Below are 17,648 nucleotides of genomic sequence, written 5' to 3' on the forward strand. Positions count from 1 at the left end.
AAAAATCAGGAGGATCCATGACGATCCGTGCTTCAAAACCACGTTTTTCGGCCACGGTGTGGCCAGGCAGGCGTGGATCCGAGTTTTTTGTGGTGTAGGCTGTGCCCCTGGCTATGATATGTGATTTGACAGTGAGTCTGGGTTGGCCCAATGCAAAAAGCGTGAGGATCCATGAGGATCCGTGCTTCGGAACCACATTTTTAGGCCACGGTATGGCCAGGAAGCCGTGGATCCGTTATTTTGTGGTGGATGCTGTGCCCCTGGCCATGATGTGTGATTTGACGGTGAATTTGGGCTCATCTAGTGCAAAAAGTGTGATGATCCATGAGGATCCGTGCTTCAAAACCACGTTTTGGGGCCATGGAGTGGCCAGGAAGCCGTGGATCCGAGTTTTTTGTGGTGCAGGCTGTGCCCCTGGCTATGATGTTTGATCTGATGGTGACTTTGGGTTGGCCCAATGCAAAAAGCGTGAGGATCCATGAGGATCCGTGCTTGAAAACCACGTTTTGGGGCCATGGAGTGGCCAGGAAGCCGTGGATCCAAGTTGTTTGTGGTGCAGGCTGTGCCCCTGGCTATGATGTTTGATCTGATGGTGACTTTGGGTTGGCCCAATGCAAAAAGCGTGAGGATCCATGAGGATCCGTGCTTCAAAACCACGTTTTTGGGCCACGGTGTGGCCAGGAAGCCGTGGATCCGTGATTTTTCTGGTGCAGGCTGTGCCCCTGGACATGATGTTTGATCTGATGGTGACTTTGGGCTGGTCTTGTGCAAAAATCAGGAGGATCCATGACGATCCGTGCTTCAAAACCACGTTTTTCGGCCACGGTATGGCCAGGCAGGCGTGGATCCGAGCTTTTTGTGGTGTAGGCTGTGCCCCTGGCTATGATATGTGATTTGACAGTGAGTCTGGGTTGGCCCAATGCAAAAAGCGTGAGGATCCATGAGGATCCGTGCTTCGGAACCACGTTTTTGGGCCACGGTATGGCCAGGAAGCCGTGGATCTGTGATTTTTGTGGTGGATGCTGTGCCCCTGGCCATGATGTTTGATCTGATGGTGACTTTGGGCTGGTCTTGTGCAAAAATCATGAGAATCCATGAGGATCCGTGTTTTTTAACCATGTTTTTGCGCCCCTGCGGCCCCACGAAATAGTGGATGCATGATTTTTTTGATGCTGTCTACAGAGTAGGACATGGTCTACAGTATCATGGTGGTTTTATTTAATTTGAATGAAAAAATCATATGAATTCACGAGGATCCGTGTAGATCCGCCTTTTACCTTTTTCCGCTCTGGGTTTGAGTGCCCGAGTAGGACCCGCGAGAGACCCGGGTTCGAATCCCCCCCTCAGCGTGTCTAAAAAGCTTTTCATCACCAGGACAGCTCTGCTCTAACCGCTAGGCCACCCTGCCTTTGCATGCAGCCAGTCTCAGGCCCATGAAGTTCCCCTTGGGGCTCCCTCGCAGCCTCGCCTCCCTGGACCCCTCCTTGAGATATAAACGCCCAAATAAAGAAACGCATTTGCAGCATCCGCAGCAAGAAAAGAATTCGCAGCGAGGGAGCAAACGGGCATCCGATTTGCTGCAAATCGCCCTGGGATCTTCAGGCGAAGTGCGGCGCATACATTTAACTAATAATAATAATAATAAATGAATAATAATAATAATGACTAGAAGCGTGCCGCAGAGCATGTGCAGAGCGCGCCTCCCCTCCCGCCGCTGACGCGCCTTCCAGGCGGGGGCGTGGCCAGGGCGTGTCACGTGGCGGGCGGGGGCGTGGCCGGGCGTCGCTGCGGCGCCGGAGGCTCCTTTGTCCGGGCGGCGCCGGGCGGCCATTGGCTGCGCGCGGCGGGGGCGGGGCGGGGGCGGGGCGGGGGCGTGGCCGGCGGGCGGGCGCGGAGATAAGGGGGCGTCGGGGGGGGGGGCGGGCAGAAGGGCGGAGAGAGAGCGACGCCCAGCGCCAGGAAGCGGCGGCGGCGGCGGGAGCGGCGCCCGGGATGGGATGGGGCCCCGGAGGAGACGCCCCCGGCCGGGCCGCGCCTCGCCCTCCGACCCGGGGGGGGCCCTGAAGCCCCGGGACAGCCGGGCGGAGACGGTGAGGAGGGGGGAAGGACGGGGCGACCCCCGTCGGGGGCTTTTCTGGGGGAGGAGGGAGCTGGCCGCACCCCCGATCCCCCCTCCGCCGCCGGGGCGTCTCCGCGCGAGTCTTTGTCCTCCGGGCTGCTGCACCTGACGGGCGCCCGCCTGCCCTCTGCCGCCTTCCTCAGCTGCAGCCCCGTGGATCTGGACCTGGACTATGATCGTGGGGGGCTTTGGAGGGGCTTTTCGGGGTGGGAAGGAGCTGGCCGCCCCCCTTCCCGCCGCCGGGACCCCCGATCCCCCCGCCGTCCTTTCCTGATGGGTCTTTGTCTTTGTCCTCCGGGCTGCTGCACCTGACGGGAATCCGCCTGCCTGCCCCCCTTCCCCTATTTCTCAGCTGCAGCCCCATGGATCTGGACCTGGACTATGAGCGACCCCGCCCCGCCACCGCCACTAGGGGCTTTGGGGGAGGGGAGGGAGCTGGCCGCCCGCCATGGGGACCCCCCCTCGCCCCCTCCTCTCCCGGAGACACCCAGGTCTTTGTCCTCCGGGCTGCTGCACCTGACGGACACCCGCCTGCCCCTCTGCCTTCTGCAGCTGCAGCCCCATGGATCTGGACCTGGACTATGAGTGCCCCACGACCCCACCCCTGCCGCCGCCAGGGGTTTTTTGGGGGGTGGAGGGAGCTGGCCGCCCCCCTCCTGCCACCGGGACCCCGATCGCCCTGCCACCCTCTCCCGACGGGACGGGGCGGCTCTGCGCGGGCGGCTCTTTGTCCTGCTGCACCTGACGGGCACCCGCCTGCCCCCTTCCCCTCTGCCCTTCTCAGCTGCAGCCCCATGGATCTGGACCTGGACTATGAGCGCCCCAACGTCGAGACCATCAAGTGCGTGGTGGTGGGTGACAACGCCGTGGGCAAGACCCGCCTCATCTGCGCCAGGGCCTGCAATGCCACCCTCACCCAGTACCAGCTGCTGGCCACCCACGTGCCCACCGTCTGGGCCATCGACCAGTACCGCGTCTGCCAGGAGGTGAGGCGGGCCGGGGGGACCAGAAAGACCCTTTCCCTTCTCTTCCGCCCCCTCCTGCCACTTCCTTTGTGACGGACCCCCCACCCATGCCCACCCCTAGGTGCTGGAGCGCTCGCGGGACGTGGTGGACGAGGTCAGCATCTCCCTGCGGCTCTGGGACACCTTTGGCGACCACCACAAAGACCGGCGCTTCGCCTACGGCAGGTGAGGCAAAGGGGGGTGGCTCCCCAGGTGGGCAGGGACAGGTTGAGTTGGAAGGGACCCCCAAAGCTCATCTAAACCAACCCCACGCAATGTAGGGGTCGCAGCGAAAGCTCCAGTGTCAGAGAGCCTGCCGCTTTCCATGTCCCTCCTACTCTGACTAGCAGCAGCCCTCTAGGGGGGCAGCTTTATTGGAGTGTGTGGGAGGGAGGGAACGGGTCTGTGCCCGCTGGCACTGGGAGGGCAGGAGATAGGGAGACCCACAGGAGGTGGGGCCCAGGCAGAGGGCCGCCTGCTTCCAGCCTCCTCCCAGGTGGGACCTTCGCCATGCCAAGCATGTGTCCCAGGCTGGGGCTGCTGCAGCCGGTCTCCCTCGCCGGAGGGGTTGGCCAGAGGTTTGCAGCCTGGGGGTGGCGGGCAGGGGGCTGGGAAAGGAGGGAAGGGTCTGAGGGGGCTGGCTGGCTGTGGTGGTGATTTCTTGCACGGAATCATGGAAATGGAAGGGACCCCCAAAAGTCATCTATCCCAACCCCACAAAATACAGGAATTGTAACGAAAGCATCCCTGACAGATGGAGAGGAAGCCCCCTCCCTTCCCTCGCATGTCCTGTGCCTTCCACTTCCGGGTGGGTTGCAGTGTCCTTTGGCCTTCCTGGGTTGGGCTTGCGGGGGGGGGGGTTGGTGTTTCATTCCTCCCCCCACTCCCCGCTCTCTGCCAGGCCTCTCCTGGCCCTGGAACCCAGCCTGGCGCCCTGCGGCCTCCCACTCACGTTCTCCACGTTCACAACTTGGCCGCTAGGCCTTCCAAAATTCTTGAAGGGGGGCAGGGGGAGGCCATCTCCTATTTCACATCTGCCCTGGAGACTGCGGCCTCTTTCTCGCCTCCTCCCTCTTCCCCAGGTGTAGAGAAAGACCCCCTTCTCCACTTCCTGTGGATTTTCACCCTTGGGCTCCCCTTTGGCAGAGCAGGTGCTCCCTGGCTCTGGCTGGCAGCTGCAAGTTGGCAGGGCCACCTGGCCTTGTCACTCTTGGTGCAGCACGAGGCTCTGGGCTCTGGATCTCACGGTTGTGGGTCTGAGCGAAATTGCAGTCTCTCGAGGTCCCTTCCAACTTGGAGGTCTCCTGGCCAAATCAGCAGGAAGGGGGCACCCTGGGTTCTCCACGTGCGATATGCCAGCCGGGCTTGACCGCTTGTCTGCCCTTTATCCTTCTGAGTCCTGGCTCTCTGGGCTCTGGGAACGGAGATCCCGGCCTCTTCCTCCCGGGCCGAGTGCCAGTCTGTGCCAGCGGTGGTGGGGCCTTCACCCGCCCGCCTTCTCCCCCCGCAGGTCGGACGTGGTGGTGCTGTGCTTCTCCCTGGCCAACCCCAACTCCCTGCGACACGTGACCAGCATGTGGTACCCCGAGATCAAGCACTTCTGCCCGCGAACCCCCATCGTGCTGGTCGGCTGCCAGCTGGACCTGCGCTACGCTGACCTGGAGGCCGTCAACCGCGCTCGCCGACCACTGGCCAAGTAGGGGCACCAAGACACACACACTCCATGCATGATGCTCTCAGGGCTGTGTGCCACACGAGAGCCCCCGTTCTTGGGGGTCTGGTGGGCGATGCCCCCCAGGGGTGGTTCTGCTAGGAAACGAAGGAGATTTAAGCTCCAGAGCCGTTAATTCCACAAGTGTGTAGTTCACATTGCTTAACAATTTTACTTTAATAAGTGCAGCATGTACAGTGGACGCGCCGGTTGCGATTTGGCGCTTCTGCGCATGCACAAAGCACGATCTAGCACTTCTGCGCATGCGCGACCCCCAAAACCCAGAAGTAACCCATTCTGATACTTCCGGGTTTTGACGGGTCCGTAACCCAAAAAAGTGCGTCTGAAGCGTCTGTAACCCGAGGTATGAATGTAAATATATAACATTTCCCTGATTTTCATCCCCACCCCCATAACTTGAAAACGATGGGACATAGGAAACTTTTACTCACACATGTGAGATAATCCAGGACAGCAGTTTTAATCAAAATCTGATAAGCGTGGTTACATTCATTTTAAAAGGATAGTGGTCTGTCATTGAAGATGATGACGGGGGTTTCCCAGACCTCGTTCCTTCTTGCGAAGGGGCCCCCACAACAGTTCAAGCATCCGGGCCCCCGAAATGTAGGCCTGCCCCTGGTCCCACCTTGTCCCCTAGAATAATTGTGCAGGGTGACGGTTAGAGTTGCACGAGGCCTTGGGAGACCAGGGTTCGAATCCCGGCTGAGCAGTCCGCCTCTCTCATCAGCCTTGCAGGGTGGTGGTTGCTCTGGGCACAAATGGGGAGAGGGAGAACCATGCGCACCCCCTTGGAGGAAAAAGGTGGCAGAGCAAAGCAAAAATTGAATATGATTTGGTGCTTCCCTCTCTTAACCCGGAGAGGCTCTGCCTGGCATCCTTTTGTCCTGACCCCCTGCCCTTTCCTCTCCTCGCCCCCCCAGGCCCATTAAGCCATCGGACATCCTTCCCCCCGAGTGTGGGCATGAGGTGGCGAAGGAGCTGGGCATCCCCTACTACGAGACCAGCATGGTGGCTCAGTTTGGCATCAAGGACGTCTTTGACAACGCCATCCGTGCCGCCCTCATCTCCCGCCGCCACCTGCAGTTCTGGAAGTCCCACCTGAAGAAGGTGCAGCGCCCGCTCCTGCAGGCCCCCTTCCTGCCCCCCAAGCCGCCCCCGCCCGTCATCCACATCCCGGAGCCGGTGCCCGGAGAGGGCAGGGGCCCCGACGCCCTCTTCCGCCAGCCGCTGTGTGCCGACGTGGTCTTCTGCCTGCAGGGGGGCCACCGGGTCTTTGCCCACCGGGTCTACCTGGCCACGTCCTGCTCCAAATTCTACGACCTCTTTGCGCTGGACTCTCCCGAGGCCGCGGGCGCCAAGGAACCGGCGGTGAGGACTAGGAGCTTGGATGCCGACATCCAGTGTGGCTCGGCGGCAGCGGCAGCTTCTCTCCGGGCCTCGCAGAGTGACGACCCCCTGCGCTTGGGTCGTGCGCCGCGGGCGCTGGCGGGCTGGGGCCGGGGCTTCGTCAGCATGCGCCAGGAGGGGGTGCGCGACCCCGTGACGCATCACGAGAAGCCCATGGTGGCCGTCTACCTGGACGGGCTGGTGCAGGTGGGGCCTTTCCTGGCGGTGCTGGAATACCTGTACACGGGGCGGCTGGAGCAGCACGGCGCCGACCTGATGCAGGTGGCGGCCATCGCTGAGCTGCTGGAGGTCTTTGACCTGCGCATGATGGTGGCCAACATCCTCAACAAGGAGAGCTTCATGAACCAGGAGATCACCAAGGCCTTCCACGTCCGCCGCGCCAACCGGATCAAGGAGTGCCTGAGCAAGGGCACCTTTGCAGGTAGAGGAGGGGGCAGAGGGGGGCGGTCGGGGGGGGGCTCAGCTGGGCAGGAAGGGAGGAGGGGAAGGGAGGCAAGTCTCCGGGGAGGAGCGGCTGGAGAGAAGAGAACTGCAGAATTGGGGAGGGGGACCCAGGGGTCATCCAGTCCAACCCCAACACTGGGAAGTCATGTGACAGCCATGAAGGGCTGTCCCAGGCAGGGCCAGATTGAGGTTTGATGTGGCCCTCAGCTCCTGAAGGTAACGGGGCCCTTTCTATATCCAGCTGTCCTTTGTCCACAACAAATTGTCGCTGTTTTTTGGTGTTGAATAGATGCTATATGGTAATTTATGGACCTCGTAGGTATCTAAAGTCATTTGCATATAACAAAATATGTAGCGATTGTTGAATTGAAATACAATTAAGAACCAGCGATATTTTAGGGAGCAGGCTTACATCATAGGAGCTGACACAACACAAAACACTGCTGCTGTATGTAGGTTTTATTTTATTTTTTATCTTATATTTTGGAAATCTAGTTTTTCCCCCTTTAAATTTACATCTAGTTTTCCCCCCTTTAAATTTACATCTAGTTTTTTCCCCTTTAAATTTTTTTGGGGGCCCTAAGGCATAGCTTGTTTAGCTTATACATAAATCCGGCACTGGTCCCAGGGCAGACGGGGCAGCGAGCCACCGTCAAAGATCTGAAGCAGTGTCCGGTCCGATGTTAGGAAGACCCTTTTGAGGATCAGAGCTGGGTGACTGTGGAACAGCCTCCCTGGGGAGATGGGCTTTCCTTCCTTGGAGGTTTCTCAGCCCAGGTTGGGGGGCCACCTGCCAGGGGGTTCTTTAGCCCTGACTCCTGCATCCAACTCTCCGAGAGGAAGCCCCCCCTGACTGCCCGCTTTCTCTTCCCTGCCAGATGTCGTCTTTGTGGTCGACGACGGGTTGGTGCCGGCCCACAAGCCCCTTCTCCTGGCCGGCTGTGACTTCATGGTCGCCATGTTTGGGAGCACCTTCCGGGAGAGCTGCGCTGCGGAGGTGAGGAGTGGGGGCAGCGGGGGGGGTCCTGGAAAGGCGCTGGGTGGGGGCCCCTCTTGGGGTGGGAGTTTGAGCCTTCAGGGATGTTGCTGGCTGGGCATCCTTGGGGTGGGGGATTTCGGAGGCCATTTTTGGGTATTTTATTATGTGCTTAGAGCGCATCTATAGTCCGCTCTTCAGCCCCAAAGGCTCCCAGAGCAGCTTCCGTACGATCAGAGTCCCTCCCTGCAGGCTGATAACCAGTGAGACACGTCACACAAGGAGGAAGGAGCAGGGAGGGAAGAGGAAAACCACAACTTCTAAACAGCTTGTATATTTTATCTCTGGAAACTTATATGCTGGTTGATTGCGGGGGGGGGGGGGGGGAACGATAAGTGTTTTACAATAAGCTTAAAACAATAAAATTATCACTAAAAGATTGACAGCCATAAATATGCAGACAGTTAAAACCAGACTAGAATAGACAGAAACCAACTGAAACTCTTGCAAACTTTCTAAGCATCTGGGTCGGCTGGTCTGAATAAGCCGAAAGCAAAGCCTGATATCAACAGGCCGGGAGCCTCCAGAGTGTGTGTGTTGCCACACAAAATGTTCTCCCAGATGTGGTGGGGATATTGTGTGGCACCTGTACAAGTGCCAGTCCCACAGATCTAAGTGGGCAGATGTGGGAAAAGGCGATCTCACTGGTCCCAGGCTTCCTTTATATGCCAAGATTAACACTTTGAGCTTGGCCAGGAAGCAGATTGGCAAGGCGGGCAGATCTCTGCGCACAGGTGCCCCACAGTGACCTGGCGTGGCTCCAGCCAGCAATTGCTCTGCAGCATACTGCCCGGACTGCGGCTTCCAGATCCAGCCCACACAGAGCGCCTTGTGCCCCGAATGACCAGCTGCCACGCTTCTGGGGGCAGGAGGCGCCAGAGAAAGCTGCCCTCTTGCACCTGAGCAGATGCAGGGAGCTCAGTCTCTCGGCTCTCCTGTGGCTGGAATGGCTAAAGGTTGGGGGGGGCACCTTCCGGAAGGTGCAAGTCTTGCCCTGTCCCCTTGCCAGAGTTAGCCCCACGCAGGTGCCTGAAAGCCAGGGTGCTGAATGCACTTCTGTGGCCTGGGCTGGTGCAAAACTCCCTCCTCTTGGTGCCTTGTCTTTCCTGGGGCAGCTGGAGTCACTGCACATGGAAATACCGTATTTTTCGCCCCATAAGACGCACCTAGTTTTTAGAGGAGGAAAACAAGAAAAAAAAAATTCTGAACGAAACAGTGGATGTATGATTTTTGTGGTTCATGCTGTGGCCACAGATATGTGATCTGACGGTGACTTGGGGTGACCCAATGCAAAAATCCATGTGGATCCGTGCTTTGTTTTTGCGCCATTGCGGCCCCACAAAACAGTGGGTGCATGATTTTTTTGGTGCAGGCTGTAGCTATGGGCATGCTATGTGATCTGATGGTGAATTTGGGGTGACCCAGTGCAAAAATCCTGAGGATCCATGGGCTTTTACCTCCCCTCTCCCAGGCAGCCTCCTTTATCGCTAGAGTCCCTTCTTTCCCTCCCAATCGCTTGCTGATCAGCTGCTTCCTTTCAACACTCCCTCCCTTCTTGTTTGCCTTAGTGTCTTTTCCTTAGCTGGAGCAGCTTTTTGCTCCTCCTTTTCTTCTAATTTCTCTCCTCATTGCTTTGGTCTTCCTGTTTCCCCCCTTTGCAAGTTTGCTGTCTTTACCTCCCCCCTCCCAGGCAGCCTCCTTTATCTCTAGCGTCCCTTATCTCTCTCCCCGATTGGCAAATGATCAGCAGCTTTGTTTCAACACCCACTTTCCTCTTTCCCCCCCCCCCAAAAAAGCACGATCTGTTTTAATCCCCTGGGCAATTCGGCTCCAGGGACCACACATTCACTCCATAAGACGCACAGACATTTCCCCTAACTTTTCAGGAAGAAAAAAGTGCGTCTTATGGAGCGAAAAACACGGTATATCTTTTCTTGCCACTGGCATCGTGTGAAGCCCTGGGCTGGGGTGGCTGTCCTGGCAGCTGAGCCAAGAGGCCGGGCAGGTCACCGGCATGGGCTGCTGACGTGGGTCAGGCTTCCGACCGAGTGTGCGCCCATTGCCAGGCATGGCAGAGGTGGTGTTGGTGGGCGAGTCCTGACCCCCACCCCGTGATCTGCGACCCTCAAGCTGGGCCCAGGCCTCTTTCCCTCCCGCGCCCGACCCCTTTGGCAGCAGGAAAACCAGCTGGCTGCTGGAATGTGCTCCCCCAGCCAGGAGCTGCCAGGGCCTGAGATAAATCGGGCATCTCAAAAAGAAAGGGTCACGGGGCTCACGAGGGGCCGGGGCTGCAGCCAAGGCTCTTCTGGCGCCACCCTGGCCTCCCCCCGGCCTGCCCAAATTGGTCTTGCTTCCGTCTTGTCTGGGCTTCAGAGGCTCTTTTGTTCCCCTTTGGGGAGGGGGGTTCAGCCTATCTCCCCGGCTAACTGTAAAGTAGCAAGGCAAGTGCCTCTGAGCATGTGCAGAGGGCGCTCTTTCTGGGTTGCTGGCGGAAGCAGCTTCCGTCCTTCCAGAAAGAAATCTCCCAAGTCCAAGGAGGAGCTGGAGGGCCGGGTGGGGAGGTTTGGAGGGGGCGACTGGGGGGCAGCTTCGGAAAAGCGTTGGGTTGGTGGGGGTTGCGTGACTTTGCCCAGGAGCCCCCAGGACTGGGGACAAGAGGAGAGCAGAGGAGTCATTATTTTTATTTCCTGAAGTTTATGCACCCCTTGATTGTAAAACGAAACGGAAAAGCAAACCTCAAAGCGGTTTGCAAAAAAGGTGCAACAATAGAGGCTTTTGCAAAGCTAAAATAACGACAGGCGAAAAGCGTGACATCTCACAGGGACTCTCTCTCGGCATCTGGGCAGGCTTGTCTTCCAAACCAGAATGTTTGGCCCTGGAGGCACCTGCTGGATCTCAAGTGGCAAGGAGTTCCGGGTGCCACCCGTCCAGTTCTTATAAATGCAGAGCTGGTCTTGCATGGCGAAGGCGCCTGCTGGAGATCTATGGGCAGAAGGGCCAAAGCCGGAGGGTAGGGGGCCAGGCCAAGGCAGCTCCTCCAGAGACCCTTCTGCCCCCCCCCCCCAGGTCGCCTTGCCGGGCACCAACTGCGCCTGCCTGCGGGCCGTGCTGGAGTTCCTCTACACGGGCCTCTTTGTCCCCACACCAGACCTGGACGCCATGGAGCTGCTGGTGCTGACCAACCGCCTCTGCCTGACCCGCCTGCAGGCCCTGACCGGTGAGTCCTTGGCTGGGCTGGACCCGGATGGGGGGGGAGGAGGAGGAGGAGGGGCTCTCCCTCCCCCCCCCCCCCCCCGCTCACCCATCTGGCCGCTGCTGCCTCCTGCCTGGAGGCCGCTTATGTAAGCTGCCGATAAGATAATGAGGCTGTTTGTTGGGGACGCAGCGTCCCTGGGATCAATGAGTCCCCGAGCCTGGATGGCTGGCCAGCAGCGGGTGGGTGGGTGGGGGCCGTTAGCCTCTCAGGAAGCAGTGCTGGGGGTGGGGAAGAGAGGAAATGGAAGCAGGGGCCTCTTTCTCGCTTGTCCTGTCTGGGTTCTGGGGAGCGGCAGTGGAGCTCCTGAGCGCATACAGAGTGCATTCCTGGGAGAAGAGAGGAGAGGAGCGCAGGGAGAATGTGCTCTCTTTGAGCCCTGGGTGGGCTCGGGAGCAGCAGTGGGGGCCCTGAGCATGCACAGAGTGCATTCCTGGGTTTTCTCGGGGGTGAGGCTGCCTCTCCCAGTCTGAGGCCCTTTCCTGGTCTTCTCCCCAGAGCAGTACGCAGTGGATGAACTGGTCCATGCCAGCCTGCAGAAGGTGGAGATAGACGCCCAGGTCATCCTCTACCTGGAGATGACGCAGGTATTCATCGGCCCCCCCAGGCTCCCTCTCTAATTATTGTTGTTGTTGTTGTTGTTGTTGTTGTTATTGAACTAATTAAACAAATGAATACAAGAGAAGTAACAGAACTCTCCCCCTGGGGGGGGGGGACAGCACAATTTTAGGCTGGAAAAGTTCTTGAGGCCATTAGGAAAAATCAAATGTCACGTTGTGTTACAGAGAGGGAATCCTGTGTCCGTATTTGGAACCCCAGAAGTGTAGAATTGGGACCTGAAAGAGATCACAGCTATTAGCTGCAAAGAAGATAAATTCAACCAAAGGAGATGCAGAATTTTTGCAGGGTCCTCCGAGCTGTTCGCAACACGCAATTTATGAGATTTTTTCCCAATTCATGCTAAACTCTGCATGTTTTTTAATAACAAATTGGAAGTTGCCAATCCATTCTGGGGGGGGCGGGGGGGCAGCTGAGGTTCTGCCAGCTACCAGTGTCCCTGACTGGAGTTCTTGAGAGCGAAAGCCTTTTAGCGGACGCAGCTGCACTGAAGATGGATCGAGACCCAGCCTTTGCGGGGTGGAGCCCTGGGTGTGAGTGTCTGCCCTTGGGGGGCTTCTGGATTCTGCCCCTGGGGACATGGGGTGTCTGAAGTCCCCCCCCCATGTATTTGCTGCCAGGACTGGGCCTTCTGAATTCACAGCACTGCCACTGAGCAAACCTCTCTCCCCCCGGCATGGTGAATTTTGTGGCTTGGAGTCATTCTCAAAATCCAGATAGTGGACGGATCAAGGGAAGGCACAGATCCGCTCTCTCCTGCCTTGGTCAGAGTGCTGTGTCCGGTTCTGGGCACCACAATTTAAGAAGGAAATAAGATAAACAGGGCTCAGTTGGCTGGAGTCTTCTGCTCCAAGGCTGCGGGTTCAAACCCCATATAGGGCAGCTGCAGAGTCCTGCCTTCCAAGGGGGTTGGGCCAGATGACCCCCAGAGTCGCTTCAGGGATCTTTGGAGATGGGGTGGGGGCCGTGCATTTGCTTCTGTGCCCCTCACCGTTGCCCCCCTCCTCCCCCCGCAGTTCCACAACGCCCGCCAGCTGGCTGCCTGGTGCCTTCACTATCTCTGCACCAACTACAACAGCGTCTGCCGCCGCTTCCCCCGCGAGATGAAGTGCATGTCTCCAGGTAGGGCGTGGGGCAGGTGCCCCTGGGCATGGGGGAACCACTCCCGGGGGGCGGCACAGCTCCTCTGCTTGGGGGGCGACCCTCTGCCCAGGGAGGCAGGAGGTGTGGTTCTTGCATTGCAGGTGTGGGGCACTAGACGGGCGAAGGGGTGGTGGGGCTGTTTCTGCCCTTCTGGGAGGTACTGAATTGCGGAGGTGGCGGGGTCTGTGTTAGATGCCCCTGTTTGGATACTGCTGGGGAGACGGGGGCATCAGGCCAGGCCTCCAGCTGGCTCCAGCCACCGGCGCGTAGCCGGATGATCCCCGGTCTCCCTTGGAACAGCATCAATCGGCGACACAAGCCTCAGATACGTTTAGAGACCCGTGCACGCTCTGTCAGCAGAGTGAATAAATCTTCTCACAGCAGAAGAGGCGGACAGAGCCATGTGCAAGCAGTATATTAGTGTTTTATTTAGTAGCAGAAACAAAGGAGAAATAATGTCTGCTTCCCTTCGTCTCCAGCAAAACAGCAGCCATGCAAAAGCTATATACAAACGGAAGTTCCCAGAAAGCGCTGTGGTGGAAATGTGAACAGGCATGTGACACACAACAGTCCTGCCTGTGCCCTTTTAAGGTGGAACGGAACTCTATCCTAACAGGCCCATCTCTGTATCTCCCCAGAGAACCAGGCCCACTTTGAGCGCCACCGCTGGCCCCCCATCTGGTACCTGAAGGAGGAGGACCGCTACCTGCGCCTGCAGAGAGAGCGCCAGCTGGAGGAGGAGATGCTTGAGAAACAGCACCCGCGGCGCAAGTGGTGCTTCTGGCGCCCCCAGCACACCAGCCCCGTCTCCTGAGCCCCCTTCCCACCCCCACCTGGCTCCCAGGGGACCTCGGCCGAGAGGGGAGGGCCTCTGCCTTGTTTACAACCCCCCCAGCCTTCCTGCCAGCTCTGTGCCTCTTGCCACGGCTGCCATGCCTTTCTCTCTGTGTGTTTACGCCCTCTGCCCTGCCCCACAGAGCAGGCGGGCCCCTAACCAGCTGCCTCTCCAGTCGCTACCTCTGACCTTTGCAGTATTCTGGGGGCGGTGGGGAGGTTTGGGGGTGCAGGAGGAGGGGGTGCGGAGCTGCTACGAATCGGGGTTGGTCTGGACCCACCCCACACGGGGCCGGCTGGACCTGGGGTTTGGGGGCAGGGTGGTGTTGTGTTGGGGGTCTCTGAGCCGCGTGGCTGTAGGTTGAGAGGGGAGGGAATAGTGGGGGGGGGAGATTTGCATAGGAGGGTGGGGTGCATGAGGGGGTGGCAGGAGCCGTGGGCCCTGCGTGGGGTGTAATGGGGGGGTAGAGATTCTTCTAGTTGTAGGAGCTGCTTCCTGTCTGTGCTTGTCTGCTGGGTGGGGGGATGCGGGCGGGGGGAGCTTTGGACCCCTCCCCAGGCCGGTGCCTTGGACACAACGCGAGCCTCTTCTCTGGACTGGGGGGGGGGAGGTTGCAACTCCCTCCCCCCCTCTTGCCTGTCCAGCTTGGTGCATTTAGGGAGAGCTGTGGTCAGCCCATCGCCACCCAGCAAACCTGCACAACCAAGGTTTTTTATACTTTTTTCTACGTGTTCCGTTTCCCCCCTCTTTCTCCCCGAACCTCAGCCAAGCACAAACCTAACCCAGGGTGGGGCTGCCTCTGGCACTCACCGTACAGAAGGGCTTTGGCGGTGCAGGGGGGTCCTTTGCGGCCCAGGCTGCATCTGCGTCTCTAACCACTGTGAGCTGAGCCTTGCCCCTGCGACCTTTCTTACACACTTCAGTATTGGACTGTTTTAACCTTTTAATAAAAGCCTTTTGTATCGTGCTCCTGCGAGAGAGGGCTGCCGTGGCATTATTACGTGTGACAGTTGCTCCGTCTGGCCCAAAGAGCCTTCCAGCTGTACGGACAAAGAAACCCTCGCCTAATAATAATATTTAATGTTTGCGCCCTGCCCATCTGAGTGCGCAAAACATCAAACGTTAAAAACTTCCCTATCCAGGCTGTAGATGCGGTAAAACCAAAGGGGGGGGGGATACATTGAAAACATCCCACCCACTTCTAAAAGGTCACAGGCCTGTTTCTAGAGGAAAGCTTTTGCCTGGTGCCCGGCGAGTCTCCTTGGGCAGAGCATCCCCTAAACGGGGCCACTGCAGAAAAGGCCTTGTTCTCGTGATGCCACCCTCCAGGCCTCTGGTGGGGGGCACACACAGATAGGGAAGAAGGGGTGTGTGGGTGACTTTGAGCCTTTCTGCAGAGGACAGAAAAGGCACAAACAGAAGAAAGCTGCTTTTCTGCTCCTGTGGAGGGTAGAACTTGAACCAATGGTTTAAAGCAGAGCTTTCCAAACTCTGTCGCAACACATTGTTGTCTTGGCTGCAGTGGGTCGGCGTGTCTTGCGAATGCTCCCTATGATTCCCCAGGGGCTGGAAATGGGTTAGTTTAACCTCTGGCTAACCTGACTGTAGTCTTGGTGTATTGCAACATGATGCCGGTCTGAAAAGTGTGTCGCCAACGTGAAAAGTTTGGAAATCTCTGGCTTAAAACTTACAGGGGGATTCCGACGACACATCAGGAAGGAAGGTGGGGGTCTCTCCTTCCTCTGAGGTTTCTAAGCAGATGTCGGATGGCCAGGAATTCCTGCATGGCAGGGGGTTGAGCGAGATGGCCCTTGGGTGCGCCTGCCATGATCCGCCTTTGCAGCTGCTGGAGAGGAGGCAGGTGAAGAGAGGCCTTTACCGCTGGGGATGGAGGACGAGAAGGTGGAAACATCCTGTCTCCATCACTTCCCATTCTGTGGAGTCAAAACTGTCACGTGAAAGACAACAATCCCATGACTGCAATCACGGAGCAGGAATTCTAACATCTCCCCCTGCAGCCATTCCTGCTTCCCTCTTCCCCTCTGCATGCTTGTTTGGGAAATGGAGGCAGGGAAGTTTTTCTCCCTCACTCAGAAGACCATCCAAGGAAGCCAAAGGCTGGGAGAGTCAGGATGGATGAAAGGAGCTGTGGAACTCCTGCCTGCAGGAGGCAGGCGACCTGGATGGTTCCACAAAAGGGAAGAGGTCTATCGGCTGGAGGCAGCCACGCTTCTGAAAATCACCTGCTGGAAACTGCAGGAGAGAAGGGAGGATGTTCTTTGTGCGCATAGCGGCATGAGTGGCTGAACCCCTGCTTCTTTGTGAGTGGGTGCCTTGCAGGGGGATGGACTGGATGACCACTGGGGTCCCTTCCAGCCCTGCAGGTCTATGATTCAGCCCAGCTCTTCTTGTGTTAGAGGGCATGCAGAGGGGAGTCGACCCCCATGGGTGCTTTGCCCGTCTGCATTCCCCCATTTTGCTAGGGAGCAGGGTCTCTGCCTTTTGCCTTCTCCAGAAGCCCTTCAGGCTCAGTGGCGGAGGGAAGAGAGAAATCTTGGCTGGGGCTGAAGTCATGAGTGCATTGCTCCACGGAGCACCTGACTTCCCTTGGCAAGCCGCCTCTTCTTCCAGGGCCTGGGGGGCTTGGGCTGGAGCTGCAGAGCAGCCCAGAGAGGAGCCCCTTCCCCAAGACTCCTCCAAGCAGCTGCCAGCCCCTTGATGTGGGCAGAGGCGAGAGGCCTTCGGGTTTGCAGGAATCCTTTGCTGCCATGAGCAGGGCAACGGCCTGGCCACCTCGAGAAGAGTCCTATAGGAGGAGGAGGGGGTTGCCCCAACGCCTGTGCAGGGAGAAATGTGATCGGAGCCTGTTTATAGCTGGCCTGGCTGCTTCCAGCCCTGCACGCTGTTGCAACACTCTGCCAAAGTTGGCATTCCTCCACTTCAACACAAGCTGCCCTTGGAGTTTGGCCCAGAGGCTCTTCGGTGCTGTTCTGTGCAGCCAGGAGGGAAGCGCTGGGGTCAGAGGAGTCCCTTCCCCTTGGTCCCCTTTGACCACAGGAGGAGGTCACTGGGGGGGGGGGAGTCCCTGGAACAGCAGCTCCTTCCCCCAGCAAGACCAGCCTAGATGTCCCCCCACTGTAACCCGAGAGGCAGCAGTGTTGCTTAAGGGAGCCACAGGGCAGAAGGGCCATGTTAATGGAGAAATCTGAGGGCTCCCTTGGACAAAAAACAAGGACACCAGCCAGGAATACCAGAGCAAAACAGCAGCCAGGAGGCTTGGTCCTTATTGAAGACTGTCGCGACAGGACTCCCACCTGCCACCAGGTGGAACAAGATGGCAGCCCCATACAAGAGAGAACCCAAACTTTTATTACCTGCTGATCCCCATGTTACAGCCCCCAAACTACACCATTCGTACATCACTGTTACATCATGAAAGGGGAGGTCTGTGGCAGGAATCTGAGCATCCTGGACCTGGCCCATGGTTCCCCTTGCCCTCCACCAAACACCCATTGAGTGGAACAAAAGAGATCTTTACATCTCCCTCTTTTTGTCATCCTGCCAAAAGCAATGTCGGACACCGAGGGGGCTGTTCTTTCTCTGGCCGTTCTATGCATTCCCATTTTGCAGCAGGGTAAGGAAGAGCTGCCCAAAGTCATGGAAGCCCAAGGCTGAGCTGTGACTTGTACTGCACTCGGCACACACTCCAGTGGGCCAGCACCTTATGCCAGGGTCTGGTTCTGGGGATGCGCATGCAAAGGCCAAATGGGGCACAGCTAGGAAACCCCCCAACCACTCCCAGCATGACCATCCCTACGGGTCTGGGGTGGGCCTTGCCCTCTGCCTCACTTACAGGCCTCTGGGAAGAGGGTGTGAGATCTCAAACTGCCCTTTCTGACTCTCCATTCGTTCATTTTCCTGCCTCCCATGTAAAGCTGCAATCGCACAAGTTGTGAGGCTGCCGTATGCACACACACACACACGCTGTGGCTGTGGGGCGAAGAAGCAAAAGGCATTTTCCCTTTCCAAAACCAGACAAATGCTTCCACGCCGGTGG

At 58.1% G+C, this 17,648-nt stretch overlaps 1 protein-coding gene across 1 annotated transcript; it reads left to right on the plus strand.

Annotated features, from left to right (window-relative positions):
- Positions 1–1,961: 1,961 nt before the first annotated feature.
- On the plus strand, positions 1,962–14,567 carry LOC309377553 (rho-related BTB domain-containing protein 2-like). Its single transcript, XM_081924995.1, has 10 exons — positions 1,962–2,090; positions 2,904–3,105; positions 3,206–3,309; positions 4,634–4,819; positions 5,776–6,683; positions 7,585–7,703; positions 10,809–10,959; positions 11,494–11,582; positions 12,630–12,735; positions 13,395–14,567. The coding sequence occupies exons 2-10, from the start codon at positions 2,914–2,916 to the stop codon at positions 13,568–13,570; spliced, it is 2,031 nt and encodes a 676-aa protein (XP_081781121.1). The 5' UTR covers positions 1,962–2,090; positions 2,904–2,913; the 3' UTR covers positions 13,571–14,567.
- Positions 14,568–17,648: the final 3,081 nt, after the last annotated feature.

Source organism: Podarcis melisellensis (genome assembly GCF_964234715.1).
Source record: "Podarcis melisellensis genome assembly, chromosome: 9".
Lineage (NCBI taxonomy): Eukaryota > Metazoa > Chordata > Lepidosauria > Squamata > Lacertidae > Podarcis > Podarcis melisellensis.